Raw genomic sequence first — 17,787 nt, forward strand, 5'->3', positions numbered from 1 at the left:
GATCTCGCGAGACCAGTGTTTGGGGGTGTGGCCGTTGGGCAGAGTAACGCCGTGATTGGCTTCCTAGGCGGGACGTAAGTCAGTTCAAACTGGACGTGAGCGGTTGGCGACTGGGCTGTCGGCAGCGCTGCGGCTTCACGCTCAGGTAAAAATTATACCGACGGCCTTGAGCCGGGTGTGTGTTCAATTTTGCCATCTGATCTCGGGCTGCGGCGGCTCCCCGCGTTCTCAGTCTGTTCTTCGCCGGTCGCTGTGGGGAGATGGTGTGTCGTGTTCCCGAAGGGGCCTCTACGCAAACGGATGAATTTGCAGGTGGAGGGGCTCCTTGCATCCATGGTCCGGATCAGTGTCGGCCCTCTCCCATCCTGAGAGCCCGCTTTGGGTAACGCGTGCCAAGGAATCAGCACAGTATCCAATCTGTTGGTAGCTGTAAAAGCACATTATCGGCGGAGGTGGGGTCAGGTGCATAATCTCCAGGCGTGCATTAAACTCCTTCATTCCCGTTATTGCGAGCAATGAAATGAACGTCGAAAAAATTATCTTACCCGCTTTCATTGTGGATCGGATGAGCTGGAAGGTCACCGGGCAATTCTCCTGAATTTCCAAACTGCAGTTGGAGCGGTGTCAAAATAAACTGCATTGCGGATTAAAGGAGAAAGCGGGTACTTTAGTATATTTTCATCGATACTGAGGAGGCAGCTACATATTAAAATAGTTAAAATGCATTCAGATCTCTGAGCCGTACCTTGCTGTTTGCATGTGTTTTTCTTCTGGAACTGCATTCATTATTTAGTTTACTGTCATAGATCAGATTATGTACAGGATATGTGAACGTTTTTATATGGTTTTTGGAAAAGTGCACCAGTGAAATCTATTTAGTAACGATTACACTATCTGCCTAACATGTCTTTGCCTGCTGTCTTGGTCTTCTCCACTGTTGTCAGGGCGATTTGGCATTGTCATCTAAACTCTTTCTCTTGAAAAATCTGCGCCATTCTGAAATGTTAACTCTCGGCTCAATTATCTTGTATACCTTCTCTCATTCAAACTTGTATTATGCCAAAAAAAACCTCCCCTTTTTTCCGGCTGTAGCTCTTCCTATAGATGCTGCCTGACCTGCTGTGTTCACCAGCTTTATTTGTGTGTGTTGCTTCGAATTTCCAGCATCTGCAGGTTTTCTCGTGTTTCCCCCTTTTTTTTGTCTCAATTTCCACTCAACTACCTCCACTAAATAGTTACCTTCAGCTGTTTTACTTTGTTTCACAACAGCTTTTTTATTTAAAAAAGATACAGTGGCAGATGTAACATTGTTGGTCTGTCTCAAATCTTTTTCTTTGTAGCCAAGGGTGGAATAGTAACAGAGAGATGATTTAAAAAAAAGTTCATTTATTTGTGAGCAGGCAGAAGGCAATACTGCTTTCTTTATGTTGTCACTTGCTCCATTTTTACCTGATGGCTAGATCTACAATCTGTAAACTAATGAATAGTATGTTTACTTTGAATTTTTAACCACATTTTAGATTCTGATAAAGCTAGTTAATGAATAGTGTGTTGGCTTTATTCAAATCTGAAATGTACTGTAAAATTTAAAGTGCAACCGCTTATTTTTGGTGTAGGTGTTTGTTTAAAGGCCCATCCAAAATGCATCTAATCCAGAGGTGGCCTGGAATTGTCAATTACAATTTTCATGAAAAGATTTGACTCTCCTATTAAGGCATTTAATTTCAACACTGACCTTGACTGCAGGTTCGTATTCTTTGCATTTAAGTAGCTCTGCAATGATCTATGAGTTCAGCTATTTGTTTTAATTTGTTACATTTTTTTTAAAGAAAATTCAGAGTTGTGCCTTCCACCCCAACAGATATGTTATGGTTGGATTGGATATGGGCTTGCTAAGTTGTGTTACATATTGCTGTAGTTTTGTGTTGGTTGTGATACATCAGGTGAAAAGATGATTTTTAAAGTTAGAACTCCTGGTCACTTTCACTTTTTAGCACATGGACCATCAGTGCAGTCCTCAGCAGTGAAGATTTGATGTGTTGGAACACAATTTAATTATTTTGTGTACATTTAACATTCTGACACATGCAATACTCATATTTCTGGCTGTGTAAATTACTGCTGGCACAAATTCTTTCTTTTAAAAATGGACTTTGTTATTAGTATAGCTGCATTTACATTTTAATTTTTTTATGTACAAACCCCATTTCCAGAAAAGTTGGGATATTTTCTAAAATGCAATAAAAACAAAAATCTGTGATATGTTAATTCACGTGAACCTTTATTTAACTGACAAGTTCTATTCAAAAGGTTCAAAGGAACATCTAAACAAGCCTGATGCATTTTGGAAACAAGTCCTGTGGACTGATGAAGTTAAAATAGAACTTTTTGGCTGCAATGAACAAAGGTATGTTTGGAGAAAAAAGGGTGCAAACTTTCATGAAAAGAACCCCTCTCCAACTGTTAAGCTGGGGGGCTGGATTGATCATACTTTGGGCTTGTGTTGCAGCCAGTGGCATGGGGAACATTTACTGGTAGAGAGAAGAATGAATTCAATTAAATACCAGCAAATTCTGGAAGCAAATATCACACCATCTGTAAAAACAAAAGCCGAAGATGAAAAGAGGATGGCTTTTACAACAGGATAATGAACGTAAACACACCTCAAAATCCACAATGGACTACCTCAAGAGGTGCAAGCTGAAGGTTTTACCATGGCCCTCACAGTCCCCCGACCTAAACATCATCGAGAATTTGGGGCTGGATCTCCAAAGAGCAGTGCATGCAAGACGGCCCAAGAATCTCAGAGAACGAGAAGCCTTTTGCAAGGAAGAATGGGTGAACAAGAATTGAAAGACCCTTAGCTGGCTACAAAAAGCATTTACAAGCTGTGATACTTGCCAAAGGGGGTGTTATTGTCATGCAGGGTGCCCAAACTTTTGCTTCAGGCCCTTTTCTTTTTTTCTTATTTTGAAACTGTAAAAGATGGAAATAAAAGTTTTCTTAAAATATTAAAGAAATGTGTCATCTTTAACTTTATGCCTTTTGGAAATCAGTTCATCTTTTACTCGCTATCTATTCACAGTGACAGAAATTTTGACCGGGGAGCCCAAACTTTTGCATGCCACTGTATTTCTTAATGCATGCACAGATAATTAGCATGACAGAAAAACGCACTGTGGGCAGGAGCCACCTGTATCATAATTCTGTGATAACACCCAGCAGGAAATTGTCTAAACATTTAAATAGTTCTCTTCTTTATTGGAATTCCTTAATAAAGTATAATATTCTTTAACCATCACAATGCTTTTAAGTTTAGCTTAGTGTGTTAGCTGTAAGAAACCACATTGCATACCTTGGTATTTCAAATGGTTGTACTGTGCAGTACTTGTGCTCGTTATAATTACATTAAAAATTTTTGTAACAGATTTATTTACACTACTTACTCTAAATTCTGCAAGTTCTGATCTTGAATCAAGGGATGAATATTAGCAGATGGACGGATGTCAGAACTTGAGGAATGAAGTTTCCATCGGTGCTCAACACTGAGATTGCAGTGTTGGTTTACAGGCAAAAGAATTTGCCTGTTTAATAGCACTTGAGTAATTATTTTCAATAATTTCTGCTTGTTCCAAATTGCTTAATAGTTGCACCAAAACGTAATGATCCAGAATAAAATAAAGGGTCTACATTAGTCAGGTAAATAGCCTTCCTAAGTTACGGGTTGTTATTTTATGAACAGGTCCAATCCTTGGATAATTACAGAAGGTTGTTATTAAAGGAGTTTATTCACAGGAGAAGTTCTGTACATTAAAGAACTTAAAAATTAAAATTCAGAAGCTAATAGTTGTGGAGTCATTTATTCAGTCCATTTATTCCATGCCTAACTATTATTTTGCCTAGTTCCATCGACCTGCATCTGGACCATAGCCCTCCATGCTCCTCCCATCCATGTACCTCTCCAAATTTCTCTTGAATGTTGAAATTGAATCTGTACTTGACACTTCTGGCAGCTTGTTCCACACTCTCACCAACCTCTGAGTAGAGCATACCTTATGCTTCCCTTAAAATTTCACCTTCACTCTTAATCTATGACTTCCCAGTCTCACCTAACCCCAGTAGAAAAAGCATGCTTGCATTTACCCTATCTATATCCCATGTAATTGTTTATACCACTACCAAATCTCCCTTAATTCTATGCTCTAGGGAATAAGTTCCTCACCTGTTCACCCTTTCTCTATAACTCAGCTCCTCAAGTCCTAGCCTCATCCTTGTAAATTTTTTCCTGCATTCTTTCAATCTTGGTAACATGGGCAAGATGTGGTTTTAAATTTCAATAGGAAATAGAAAAGCCATGTAACAAGGGCAATGTCACAATAGTCATTTCAATATGCAGGTAGATTGGGGAAATCAGATTAGTGCTAGATCCCAAGAGAGGTAATTTGTGGAATGCCTGCAAGATGGCTTTTTAGAGCAGCTTGGGATTGAGTCCTCAAGGGTAAAGAAACACTTGTGAGGCAAAGATTATAATATGATAGAATTCACCCTGCTGTTTGAGAGGGAAAAGATAGTCAGATGTATCAGTATTAAAGTGGAGTAAAGGGAATGACAGAGGCATGAGAGAGGAGCTAGCTAAAGTTGATTGGAAGGGATCAGTAGAAGGGATTATGTCAGAACAGCAATGGCTAGTGTTTCTGTGAACTGCTTGGAAGGTGCTAGAAGAAAAGATGCATCCCAAAGATGAAATATTTTAAAGGGAGGATGAGACAACCAACCCTGGACAACAAGGGAAGTCAACGGCTTCATAAAACAAAGAAGGCAGATAATATTGCAAAGATTAGTAAGAAGTGAGAGGATTGGGAAGCTTTTTAAAAACTAGCAGAAGGCAACGAAGAAAAGTATCAAAGAGGATACTAAGCAACAAGCACAATGCTGTAGGAACTCTGCAGGCCAGGCAGCATCTATGGGGGGGAAAAAAAGTACAGTCAATATCTTGGGCAGAAATCCTGTGGCAGGACTGGAGGAAAAAAAAGAGATTACTTTTTTTTTAAAGATATGTGAACAGTTTTAAAAAAAAAAGATGAGAATGGAAATTGGACTGCTGGAAAATGTCATGGGAGAGGTAGTAATGGGGGAGTTTGAAGAGATTTGGTATGTCAGCAAATACACTCAAAACCTTCTGTAGCTGTGCTGTGGAGAGCATTCTGACAGGCTGCATCACTGTCTGGTATGGTGGGGGGCAACTGCACAGGACTGAAAGAAGCTGCAGAGGGTTGTAAATTTAGTGGCTCCATCTTGGGTACTAGCCTACAAATTACTCAGGACATCTTCGAGGAGTGGTGTCTCAGAAAGGCAGCGTCCATTATTAAGGATCCCAGCACCTAGGGCATGCCTTTTTCTCACTGTTACCATCAGGTAGAGGGTATAGAGCCTGAAGGCACACATTCAGCAATTCAGGAACAGCTTTGTCCCCTCTACCATCCTATTTCTAAATTGACATTGAAGCCGTGGGCACTACCTCACTTTTCTTAATATACCGGTATAGTACAGGTCGACCTATAATACAGCACCACTGGGACCTGAGAAGTGCCGGATTAGTGAAAATGCCGAATTACAGAAGGATCACATTAAGCAATAGCTAACCACCTCATCATACCTTTAAAATTTCAAAGGTTCATTTAATGTCAGAGAAATGTATATGATATACATCCTGAAATGCTTTTTCTTCGCAACCATCTATGAAAACAGAGGAGTGCCCCAAAGAATGAATGACAGTTAAATGTTAGAACCCCTAAGTTAACCCCTCCGCTCCCCTCCCTCCTGCACGTAAGTGGCAGCGAGCAACAAACCCCCTTGCAACTGGCAGAAAAAAATAAAGCACACCCACTACCAGCACTCATGCGTGAGCTAAGTGATAGCAAAGACACAGACTTGCAGTTACCCCAAAGGCTACATTGCACTTGCAGTTACTGAGGGAATCCTTGCTCATTTCTTTTCCTCTGCTTAGTAATATGCTTAAATTCAGTGGGTCACCACGTCTGATCTAAGGTCGTTGGCAGAAGAGAACGGAGCGCTGGCTGGGTGACACTGGGGGGTAGTGCGCGACTGCTGGCAGGCAGGCGAGAAGGCGGACTGACCCAGCGCGTGCCAGCTCCCCTGCCACTGGCGGGTGAGACGAGTGGGTGCTGGGTGGCCGCGCCTCACGCAAATGATATTAATATATGCAGGAAAACAAGCAGGAATCACCTGTCTGTGCTTACAAGAGCGAGCCAACACGTGAACAGATCTAGCAAAACCAAAGCAATACGCAGCAGTTTGGTATGGTGGCTTGGAAAATTTGAAATCAGTGCAAAATATTGAAGGAACCGGATTACAGGTAGTTGGATTAGTGAATGTTGACCTGTATTTCTGTTTTTTTGCATGATTTTTAAATTATTCGATATATGTATACTGTAATTGATATAGTTATTATTTTATTTATTTTTTTTTACTTCTATGTTATGTATTGCATTGAACCGCTGCTGCTAAGTTAAATTTCACATCTCATGCTGGTGATAATAAACCTGATTCTGATGAAGAAATGGAAGAGGAATAAGTATTTTGTGTCAGTCTTCACTGTAGAAGGCACTAGCAGAATTCCAGAAACGTGACAGTGTCAGGGTTGGCTAAAGTGAGTGCAGTTACTATTACTAAGGTGTAGGTGCTTGGTAAGCTGAAAGGTCTGAAGGTAAATAAGTCACCTGGGTGTGAAGGACTACAGTCCAGGGTTCTGAAAGAGGTAGCTCGAGATGGTGTAAGCATTAATAATGACTTTTAAAGAATCACTAGATTCTGACATGATTCTGGAGGAAAGATTGCAAATGTCGTTTCACTCTTTTAAGGTGGAAGGGAGTTAGAAGAAAGGAAATTATAGGCTAGTTAACTTGACCTTGGTGGTTGGAAAGATGTTGGAGTCCACTATTAAGGCTTTGGGGTATTTGGAGGCACATGATAAAGTAGGCCAAAGTCAGCATGGTTTTCTTAAGGGGAAATCTTGCCTGATAAATCTGTTGAGGAAATAATAGGCAGTATGGATATTTATTTGGATTTTCAGAAGGCCTTTGATGAGATGCCACAAATGAGGTTGCTTAACAAGATAAGAGCCCATGGTGCTACAGGAAAGATACTAGCATGGATAGAAGATTATCTGTTTGGCAGGAATCAGAGTTGGAATAAAGGGAGTCCATTCTGGTTGGTTGCAGTAACTAGTGGTCTTCCACTGGGATATCCATTGAAACTTTTTTTTATCCCGTTATATGTCAACGATTTGGATGACGGAATTGAAAGTTTTGTTGCCAGGTTCGTGGATGATACGAAGATTGGTGAGGGGGTATGTAGTGTTGAGGAAGCATATAATCTGCAGAAGGATTTGGATTGGGAGAATGGACAAAGAAGTGGCAGTTGGAATATAGTGTAGGAAAGTGTATGCTCATGCACTTTGATAGAAGGAATAAAGGTGTGGTCTATTTTCTAAACTGGGAGAAAATTCAAAAAGCAGAGGTGCAAAGATTTCCTAAAGGTTAACTTCCAGGTTGAGTGGCTAGTTCAGAAGGCAAATGCAATATTAGCATTCATTTTGAGATGACTAGAACCTAAGAGCAAGTATGTAATGCTGATGTTTTATAAGGCACTTGGAGTATTGTGAGCTGTTTTGGGCCCGTTATTTAAGGAAACGTGTATTGGCTTTGGAGAGGTCCAGAGGAGGTTCTTGAAATTAATTCTGGGAATGAATAGGTTAAAATATGAGGACTATTTGATGGCTTTGGGCCTGTAGTTGCTGGAGTTTAGAAGAATGAGGGGGATCTCATTGAAATCCATCAAATATTGAAAGGCCTAGACAAGTGGATATGGAGAATTTGTTTTCTCTATGGGGTGAGTCTAGAACCAGAGGGTACAGCATCAGAATAGAGGGATATCCATTTAGAACAGAGATGAGAAGGAATTTCCTTAGCTAGAGTGTGGTGAATCCGTAGAAGTTAATGGGTATATTTAAATAGAGGTTGACGGGTTCTTGGTTAGTCAGGGTGTCAAAGGCTATGAGGAGAAGGCAGGAGAATGGGGTTGACAGGTATAGTAAATCAGTTTTGATGGAATGGTGGAGCAGAATCAATGGGCTGAGTGGCATCATTTTGTTCCTAGGTCGTGTGGGCATTTTTCTGTAAGTACATGGCCAAACCTACACGTAATACTTCAAATTACGCCTCACCAATGTTCTATACCATTTCAACATAACATCCCAACTCCTGTACTCAGAATTTAGATTTATGAGGCCAATGTGCCAAAAGCTTTCTTTATGACCCTATATACCTGTGACGCCACTTTCAAGGAATAATGAATCTGTGTTCCCAGATCCCTCTCTGTGCCCTACCTCTCACTGTGTGAGTCATACCCTAGTTTGTCCTTCCAAAGTGCAATATCTCATGTCTCTGTTAAATTTCATCTGCCATTTTTCAGCCCATTTTTCCAGCTGGTCTAGATCCCATTGCAAGCTTGATAGCCTTCCAAATGGGAAAAAGTTGTGATCTCTCAATTCAAATGGATTCTCCTCCTCAAACTGTGACTTGCATATTTGTGGATAAGTATGCATTGGTTCTTAAGTGTGTTATATGGTAATAAAAACAAATAGTTTAATATTTGGAGCAGCTTAGAAATTATTACAGAATTTTTCAAAATGTATTTTTGATAATAGGTCTACAGAGCAGATTTGTCTCAGATTTTGTGAGTAGTTCATCTACCAACAATGTAATTTATGCCTTGCTTTTTATGTAAGCACAAACACTAAGTTGCATATTTTTTTTAAAGAAATGCACAAAAGGCTCTGTGTTAAGAGCACAAATTGGAGCATTTGAATGCTTTCATTGATATGTTGGATGTTAATTCTCCCTGATCTAGGTTATTAACATTTATTTGGATTTTATAGTGGACATTGCACTAAAAATATAAATTGGTGTGAATGAAGAAATTTGAAATTAGGAATAAATATGTGCTTTAAATATTTGTTGGCAAGTCATTGTGAGAGAGCAGTTGGCTCACTGGACAATGCAGAATGAATACTTGAATCATGATGTCCAATGTTGCCACGCTAATTTTGTTTAATTCAAAGTTAAGCTGCACTAATCCTGACAAGCCAAAATGTTTTGAAGTTGTTAATTATAAACATTCTATGTATGTTGAAATTTTAACTGGTAAATGTGGCATTGTGAGAATTATTTAGCCAGTTTTTGGCTTGCTAGTGCTTACTTGTAGTCTGTGCACGTCTAACCACTGTGCAATTCATTTGAGTCAGGCACTGAGAGCATCTTGAAGACTTTGGAGCAAGCAGTATCAAAGCTAATCAAAGGATCGTTCAACCATGTTTTAAATGGGATTTATTCTTTTGGCTGCAGACTTGTACTGCACTGCCAGCCTTGTGGATTTGTGGAAGTTTAATGCTTTCTTTCATCTTCAAAGTTCTCCTGATCTGGCAGGCAAGGCTAGTATGGCACAAAGATGGTGGTATAATATTAAGTGGTTTGTTGGGTATTTCATTCTGGTTAGAATCGGTATAACTTAAGAGAACACTACTGTTATTTGGAAAATGTTTAAATTCTTTATTGAATTTGTGCTGAATATTAGTGTTCATCTTTGTACTAAGCCATTTAATCATTCATACTAAATAAATCAGCCTTTGTATTTGGGGAAAAAAAAGACACACTTTTATAAGTGGCAATCAACTTTCTTCACAATTTTGTGCATGGAAGCTTTTGCGTGTTCACCTGGATGGCCTGTGAAGGAGGTATTTGGTAAAACTAAATTTTGTTATGGAATTTGAGTATAGTGGATTCCAGTTATCAGGGCAACCACTCATATGAGACAACTCTTAAAGAACAAAAACTAATCAGGGGAAAAAAAAACAGCTGGGGGCTACAAATGTGAGAAAATCTGCAGATGCTAGAAATCCAAGCAACACACAAAATGCTGATAGGTCTCAGCCCAAAGTGTTGACTGTTCACTCTTTTCCATAAATTCTGCCTGGCCTGTTGAGTTCATTCAGCATTTTGTGTGTGTTGCTGAGAAAATTAGCCGGGATTCTCTTTATTTATTTGGGATACTATGCCACTTAATTGAGACAGGACACTCTTGCCAAACAGCTTCTACTATCAATCACTTGCACTTGGGTGACTGTTTAAAAAGGTTCAAAGGTTCATTTATTATCAAAGTAGGCAACTCTGAAATTCTCTTCTCTGGGTACCCATGAAACCAAGAAAGAAAAGAAAGGCAGTATGATGAAAAACCCCCCAAATCCCACCCCCCATACAAAAACAGAACAGGCACGTCACCCCCAGCCCCGAATCACTCCTCCCGCACAAAAAGAACAAACAAAACAGGTCAGGCGCATCGACAGCTCCCCCCGTCAAATCCCTTCTGCGCAAGAAACACTGAGAAGATCCAGAAAATAAACACAGAATATAAAAACTGTAAGACTGGGGTGGGGGGGAGGGGAGTATAGTCCAAGTCCACGTGCAAAACAGAATAAAACATCGGTGGGCAATGTTCTCCAGGAGCAGAATCAGGGACTCGCTTTGATGCTTTAATCAGTGAACAATGGAAGCTATAATTGGTAAAATAGAGCCAAACATCTCATTCACGATGAAAAGGAAAGGTACATTGCATCCGGAGTTTCTCTGGTTAGCGGACAATTTCCCTCCATGCCTCTCTGACGTAGTGGGGAACCGCGTACGAGGCAAGTTACAGCAGGGCTTTGCCATTGCCTTCTTCCGGGTGAGTTTCCAAAGAGATCACCAGCTCATAACCCAGCACAGATGGAAAGCATGCAGGGGAGCCAGCTGGATTTGAACTCGGGACCTTTGGCCCCGAAGTCCGACACTGATGCCACTACGCCTCCAGCCGGGTCCAAGATGAAGAACAAATGTAAAAGACATAAAAGGAGTGGAAAAAGATGCTTTCATGATTTACACAGATGATGTCGACCAAAGGAGCATAGACAGTACATCGTGCTAAGAACAAGCAGTTTTTAAATATCATCAGTTGCGGGCACTTGTGTTTTTAAAAAAGCAGTGATTTTTGTCACTGATAGTTTGCGAGAAATGAGCAGTATATCAATTTGAACTGCTTTGCTCAATGCGGTTGCAAGCATTCAGGCTTGGAGCTGCCAGAAATGACCGGGATTGCAAATGAAACGATTTTACTACTTCAAGTCAAGAACTATGAAGACTTTCAAGGCATGGACAATCACCTTGAATATTACAATGAAAATGAAGATTTGGAGGATGTAATTGTTGAAAGCATTGTATGAAGGTCATCTATTATCTGCACTAGGTGTCTGCTGAATTTATAGTCAATCAAAGGAACATGCAGCATACACTGAGTGAATTCTTTCATCCATATCTACTAAATAATACAGTTTCATAGCGCTGTAGTAATGGTCGTGATATAATTTGTTCTGAATTTCATTTAAATACATAAGCAGTGTGTCTTTTTTTCACTATTTCCATGAAACTGGCTGAATGTGGTCAATCATTTAATTGGGCCAAAATGTACTGTTCCTGATGTGTCCCAATTAACTGGAATCCATTATATTTTCAATTTTACTTGGTGCTTTGAGGATATTAATTGATGAAAGAGGCCAGAAATGTTTTGTCTGATTAAATTCCTCATGAATTTGTTTTTGATCTTTTTTTAACTTAAATTATTTTAAATTGTCCATTGTGTAAAATCTTATCAATTGTGAGATGATAGTGAATACTTGAATTTGATTGCTATTGACAAATGTAGGTTGAATTGAGCTGTGAACACAAAAACTTCCAGTAAAGATTCTTGATACCCTACATCCCATGTTTCTGAAGAAAAACGTAAAACATTCTGGACTTCAAAAGGATTATTTTCTTGAACCTTGGTTCTGTATTTTGGTATTGTTTCCTTCTTCCCTCCCCACCATTCTGATTTGTTTGCACTTTTTGCTGCATTAGTTGACTCTTGATCCTGATCTGTCCACTGTTGACAAATCTCATCAATATTCAGTAAACTTGCACACACAAGTGAGATATAAAACTATGATCTGTGGAGAAGTGTTTGGCATTTCATGGATGTGTATATATGTGTGGTTCTGATATAGGAAATTTGTGAGAACTTTGCTCAGTAGCTTACTTTTGGAATAATTTTGAGAAAATTCAGTGCTTGTCATCTCGAATTCACTGTCTGTAACCAGAGAATGTAACAGACAGTCAGACTGTGTGTATCCTCCCTAAACAATGCTGGCATGTGTCAGCACTTGCTTGAAGAAACATGCTCACGCTCACCACTGCCACTGCCCTTGATAATTTGTGGTGCTATGGTCTGGCATCCTGAATGTGAGTGGTGAGCCTTTGCATTGTTAACTGTTACTAGAATTCTCTAGTCACTAGAATTCCCTAGATGTTTTTGGGGCCATTTACTGCTACCAAAATAATTTTGGAGCTGTTTTTTTTTAAAGCTTATGTTTATGATGATCCTCACTGACTTTCCATTTTACAGTCTGGAGAATAATTTTTGAAATAGCCCTGATATGGATTGTATAATTGGTTCAGGTAATGCCAAGTTGTCTTTTTATCTTGTCAAATATTGTCATGGATAAATAATTTATCTCAAAATAAAATGTACTGTATTTCTTCACCTTAACTCTTGGTCCCATGTGTAGACCATGAATTGTCCACAGATTTCAAACCTACTCCTGAAGTAGGTTTCAACATTGATACTACTTACCTTGAATTTTTATAATTGTCATAAATTTCTGAAAGTGTCATTTTTGCACATTTTTTTTCTGTTTATCCGAGGATTAGTGTCTTGCTCAAGCTTCATATTAGAATTTGGATAATTGTTGAGTGCCTCAGTTCCCTTGCTTCCTTCTTTCCCATTGCCCTCTCTAATTTTCTCTCTTCTGTCAAGCTCCAGTTTATAGAAATGATTGAAGAACTTTTGATTTCTGTGGCTAAAATTCAACTAGTGTTTCTTATGGATCATTAAAACCAAGATGTATGTTGCTTATGATTCAGCATTTTGGCATCCATTAAATTCTCTCTCTGAAATACAAGTGTGTACTTAATTTTTGGATCCATCTACATCTATACAGTTTAATTCTGTTCTTGTGTCTGTACTAAAGTGAAAATGAGGCTAATTTCACTTTGTTACCTTGCAGCATTCCAAAATGGCAACTATTGCAGAGTTGGAAGAGGTGGTCCAGCAGCTTCGGCAGCAACTGCAGGAATCAGAAAGTGAGAGGATGAAGGCAGCTCAGTATGGACTAGAACTGCTGAAAAATGAGGCTGAGTTGGACAACAAACTGACAGAAACAACAAATGAATTTGCTGCTGCCAGGGAGGTATGTACAGGTTTCCCCCACCATCCGAAGGTAGAGCGTTCCTATGAAACCGTTCGTAAGCCGGAATGTCGTAAAGCGAAGAAGCAATTACCATTTATTTATATGGGAAAATTTTGTGAGTGTTCGCAGACCCAACAATAACCTACCAAATCATGCCGAATAACACACAAAACCTAAAATAACAGTAACACATAGTAAAAGCAGGAATGATATGATAAATACACAGCCTATATAAAGTAGAAATACTTTTCCACAATCATTGCCGGCACTGTTCTCTGTAGCGAAAATCTCACGCAAGCACTCTCGGCAGAAACATGGCGCAAGCGCTCTCCAGTAACCTTTAAGCTATGAAGCTGCCAAATCATACCAAATAACACATAAAAATACACAGCTGATATAAAGTAGAAATAATGTATGTACAGTGTAGTATCACTTACGGGAATCTGGAAGACAGCTTGCCAAGCACACTGATGATGGTGTGTTAGACTGAGTCGTCGGAGTTTGGGTGGTGCAGTGGCCCCCACCCTCCGGGCAGCGACCGGATACCGACCCGCGAAGCATGCAGCGGTAGCCGGGAGGCACACAGCACATCTTCAAGAAAAAAGCCGAAATAAACATGCTAATTAATTAGGTGCAGCCCGGCACGTAATTGTCGGCCCAGATCGGAGGCGATTACGGACACTTTAATGCAAGTAGGGGATGGTTTTCTAAGTTTGTTGATCGTCATGGGCTTCGCAACTTAGCTGTGCATGGTGAGCAAGCCAGTGCTGACCACAAAGCTGCTGAATTCTACCCTGTGCAGTTGCGGGCTTTGATAGCTGAGTTAGGCATCACACCAAAGCAGGTGTTTAATTCTGACGAGACTGGGCTTTTTTGGAAGCGTATGCGGAAACGCACTTACATAAGTAAGGATGAAAAAACTGCGTCAGGTTTCAAGGCGGCAAAGAATGGATTGACTTTGCTTATGTGTTCCAATGCCGAAGGAGACTGTAAGACAAAGCCTCTCTTAGTTTACCATTCACTAACCCCCGCCCCCCCCCCCCCCCCCCGTGCTCTTAAGGGTTTGAGTAAGAATCTGCTTCCTGTCCACTGGGCAGCTAACAAGAAAGCATGGGTCTTTGGTCAAACCTTTGAAGATTGGTTTGCTAATCGTTTTGCTGTTGAGGCTGAACGCTACTGCCGGGAACAGACACTTGTCTTTAAGGTTCTTTTGTTGCTTGACAATGCGCCAGCCTATCCTAAACATTTGGACAGCATTCATCCTAACATAACAGTGTGTTTCCTGCACCTAACACAACATCGCTGATTCAACCACTCGACCAAGGTGTGATATCCACATCCAAGGCATATTTTTTGCGGCGAACTATCTCTCAGATGCTGCAAGCAACAGATGATTTTGAAAATCCCGGGAGTTTACCAATGATGAGGGAATGGTGGAAGTCCTTCAACATCTGACACGCCATCAACAACATTGATGAATCCTGGAAAGAGGTCAGGTCTTCCACTCCCAGTGGAGTGTGGAAATCAGTTTGGGTGGAATGTGTGCACACCCTCAAGGGGTTTCCTGTCTTCACTGCAGCTGTCCAGGACTTTGTGGCCCTGAGCCCTAAAATTGGTGGGGAAGGATTCTCAGATCTCAAGACTGCTGATGTGGTAGAACTCTTGGATTCTCATGATGAAGAATTAAGTGTGGATGACCTTCTGTGTTTAACTCAGACTGAAGTTAATAACAATGGAGGAGAAAGTGTCGAGTTGCAGGTAAAGGATTTTACAGTGAAGCAACTGGCAGAATTTTTTAAGGTTGTGGAACACTTGGCACATATGTCGATGGACGTGGACCCAAGTTTAGAACGGAGTCAATATTTCAGTCGTTCCCTGCCTTCTTCCCTACAAACAAATTTATGCTGAAAAACAAAATACTGCCAAGCAAACAACCCTCACCACTTTCTTCAAACCGGTGTCATCTCCTGCTGCCAGCAGTACTGAGAGTTCTGTGAGTCTTCCTTCACCCTTTGCTGTCCTTGATGATCCTGACGACACACAACCATCCACCTCATCCATGTAAAGCTGCCCGACACCACATCAACCACTCATCTCCCGGAGTGATCGCACCTGCCACTGTTGGTGAGTACTGTACTATACACCCTAGTATGTTAACTTTCTATGATTTATTATATTGAATATTACCTTAAATTGATGAAATATAATATGAATGCTGCATTGTGGTACTGCTTTTGTGTCATATTGGTATGAAAATGTGAATAAATTACAGATAAAACATATTTCGGAAGCCTCCAGAACGCATCCCTATCTTCTTCATTTAAATAATTATTCACATTATGCGTCGACTTTGAGGAACGTATCCCCCCGCATATAACGAGGATGGGATGTAGGTATAAAAGCAGCCTGCTCTGATTTTTTTTTTGGCAACTCTTTTGCCCTCCAAAGTTCTATGGTGTGTTATAATGTTTTATAACTTCACTTGACCCATCACTGAACTGTTCCCACAACCTATAGATTCCTTTTCAAGGTTTCTACAACTTACTTTCTTGGCAGTTATTGCTTGTTAATTATTATCTTTTTCTCATTTTGTATTTGCACAGTTTGTTGTCTTTTGCACATTGGTTTTGTCTGTCCCATTGAGGGGCAGTCTTTTGTTGATTCCTGCTACCACCTAGTATACATTATTTATGACAGTGTAAGTAGCATTATACTATTGTATATTTAACTATATGTCGTAAATGCATTTTATGTCAACATGTACATCTACGATATTTTTTATTATCTGTTAATGATAATAATGCCACATCGGTAAAATCAGTTTTCAGCTTTAAGCAATTCCTACAGGATCCTAATTGTGTAAAGGTTTTAGCCACAGAAAGGCATGAATGGTGTGCCTGTATTTCATTGGCCTAAGAGTAGTAAATGTTTTTTAATCTTCTTGTGACCATTAAACAGCTTCTGGAGCAAGAGAAGTATTCATTGCAGCGGGAGGTTGAACTGAAGAACCGTATGTTAGAAAGTCTGACTTCAGATATTGAGAGCATTAAACAGCAGCAGAAAACACAGCTGAGTCAACAATTGGAACAAGTTGAGAGAATTCATGTTCGTGAAATTAATGAGTTGAAGACCAAGGTATGATGTAATTCAAGCAAATGATTCATTTTTCAATATTTAATGCAATTTCCTGTTGTTGCTCAGGAGGTCATAAGGGAACAAATTTTCATTGTGTCTACCACGGTAGTATTCATCATGAACCTTAATCTGTTCAAGCCATACAGATCTTCTGCAATATAATATTTCACTGGCACAACACAAAATACCTTGTTTTTCAGTGGCTTAGAATAGGTGGCAAGTGGTACAGTGGGATTTTGTTGAAACTAACTTTTGCAACTATCCATGTACATTCATTTCTTGGGTGAGAAGCACAAGATCATACAAAGGATATGATTGTTCAGTATAACGTAGGCAAGCTTTTTCAATGTGACTTGATTAACTATGTTTTGGATTAGTTTTGAGGTGCACCATAAAATACTATTAAGTATAATATCACAATTTTGTCAGTTGTGTTTGATAGGGGAGTAGTGGGGTGCTTTTTGTCTTTGAGATGTTGCTGTTGTCTAACCAAGCGATGTTCTGCTTTCTTGATATTAGTGTACCCAATACAATATATTAATTTGAACAACACTAAAAATCTACTGTATGATAATTTTGAGTTGTGATGGTTGGTCTTAAGTGGGTCGAATTCCAATGTTGCCCGCTGTAAATTAAATTCAATTGAATCTTCCTTTTTATCTTTGGAGAACCTTGTTGAAGTTTTGTGTGTATGATATTCTTTCATTGATACAAGTCTCCCTATCATTTTCTAATACATTCCCATTTTCAAAAAAGAAAATTCTGGATAAATGAGATGCTGCTGGTAACCTGCCTTGTTGCACACCTCAATTATCAAAAGTGGTACTGATTATAAAATGCTATGAAATTTTTATGAATTTTCTTGTATTAAATTTTTGAATGCATTGGTAGATGAACATTTGAGTCTTTTGTTGCAGTGTTTCAATAAAGTACTCCTGTAATGCATGAATACAAAACCACAAGAAAATAGAAAGAAAAGTAGGCCCCCAGGCCTCTTGAGCACACTTCACCATTCAATATGATCACGCTTAATCTGTGCTGCCTTCAATAGCAAAACAATACAGCCCAAGTATGTTGTTAATTTGCAAAAGTACATTTTGCTGATTCTGCATTTATGTGGAAATGTGCTACACTTTTTAAAAAATAATATTTGAGCACTTGTTCATAGTTTTTATTCTACACTGGCCAAGGCTGAGCAGTCTAGTCTTTGTCCTTCCATCTTTATTTCAATTTCTTAAGTGCTCTAAATTCATTTT

At 39.6% G+C, this 17,787-nt stretch overlaps 1 protein-coding gene across 2 annotated transcripts in view; it reads left to right on the forward strand.

The window, feature by feature from the left end:
* The first annotated feature begins 72 nt into the window (after positions 1 to 72).
* Positions 73 to 17,787, forward strand: part of spdl1 (spindle apparatus coiled-coil protein 1) — a 52,410-nt gene continuing 34,695 nt past the window's right edge. For both annotated transcript variants that reach the window (XM_072280825.1, XM_072280826.1), the window contains exons 1-3: positions 73 to 145; positions 13,214 to 13,396; positions 16,355 to 16,531. In XM_072280825.1, coding sequence (XP_072136926.1) covers positions 13,223 to 13,396; positions 16,355 to 16,531 — 351 coding nt within the window. In that variant the 5' untranslated portion in view covers positions 73 to 145; positions 13,214 to 13,222. The remainder of the gene's footprint in view (positions 146 to 13,213; positions 13,397 to 16,354; positions 16,532 to 17,787) is intronic.

Source organism: Mobula birostris, chromosome 16 (genome assembly GCF_030028105.1).
Source record: "Mobula birostris isolate sMobBir1 chromosome 16, sMobBir1.hap1, whole genome shotgun sequence".
Lineage (NCBI taxonomy): Eukaryota > Metazoa > Chordata > Chondrichthyes > Myliobatiformes > Myliobatidae > Mobula > Mobula birostris.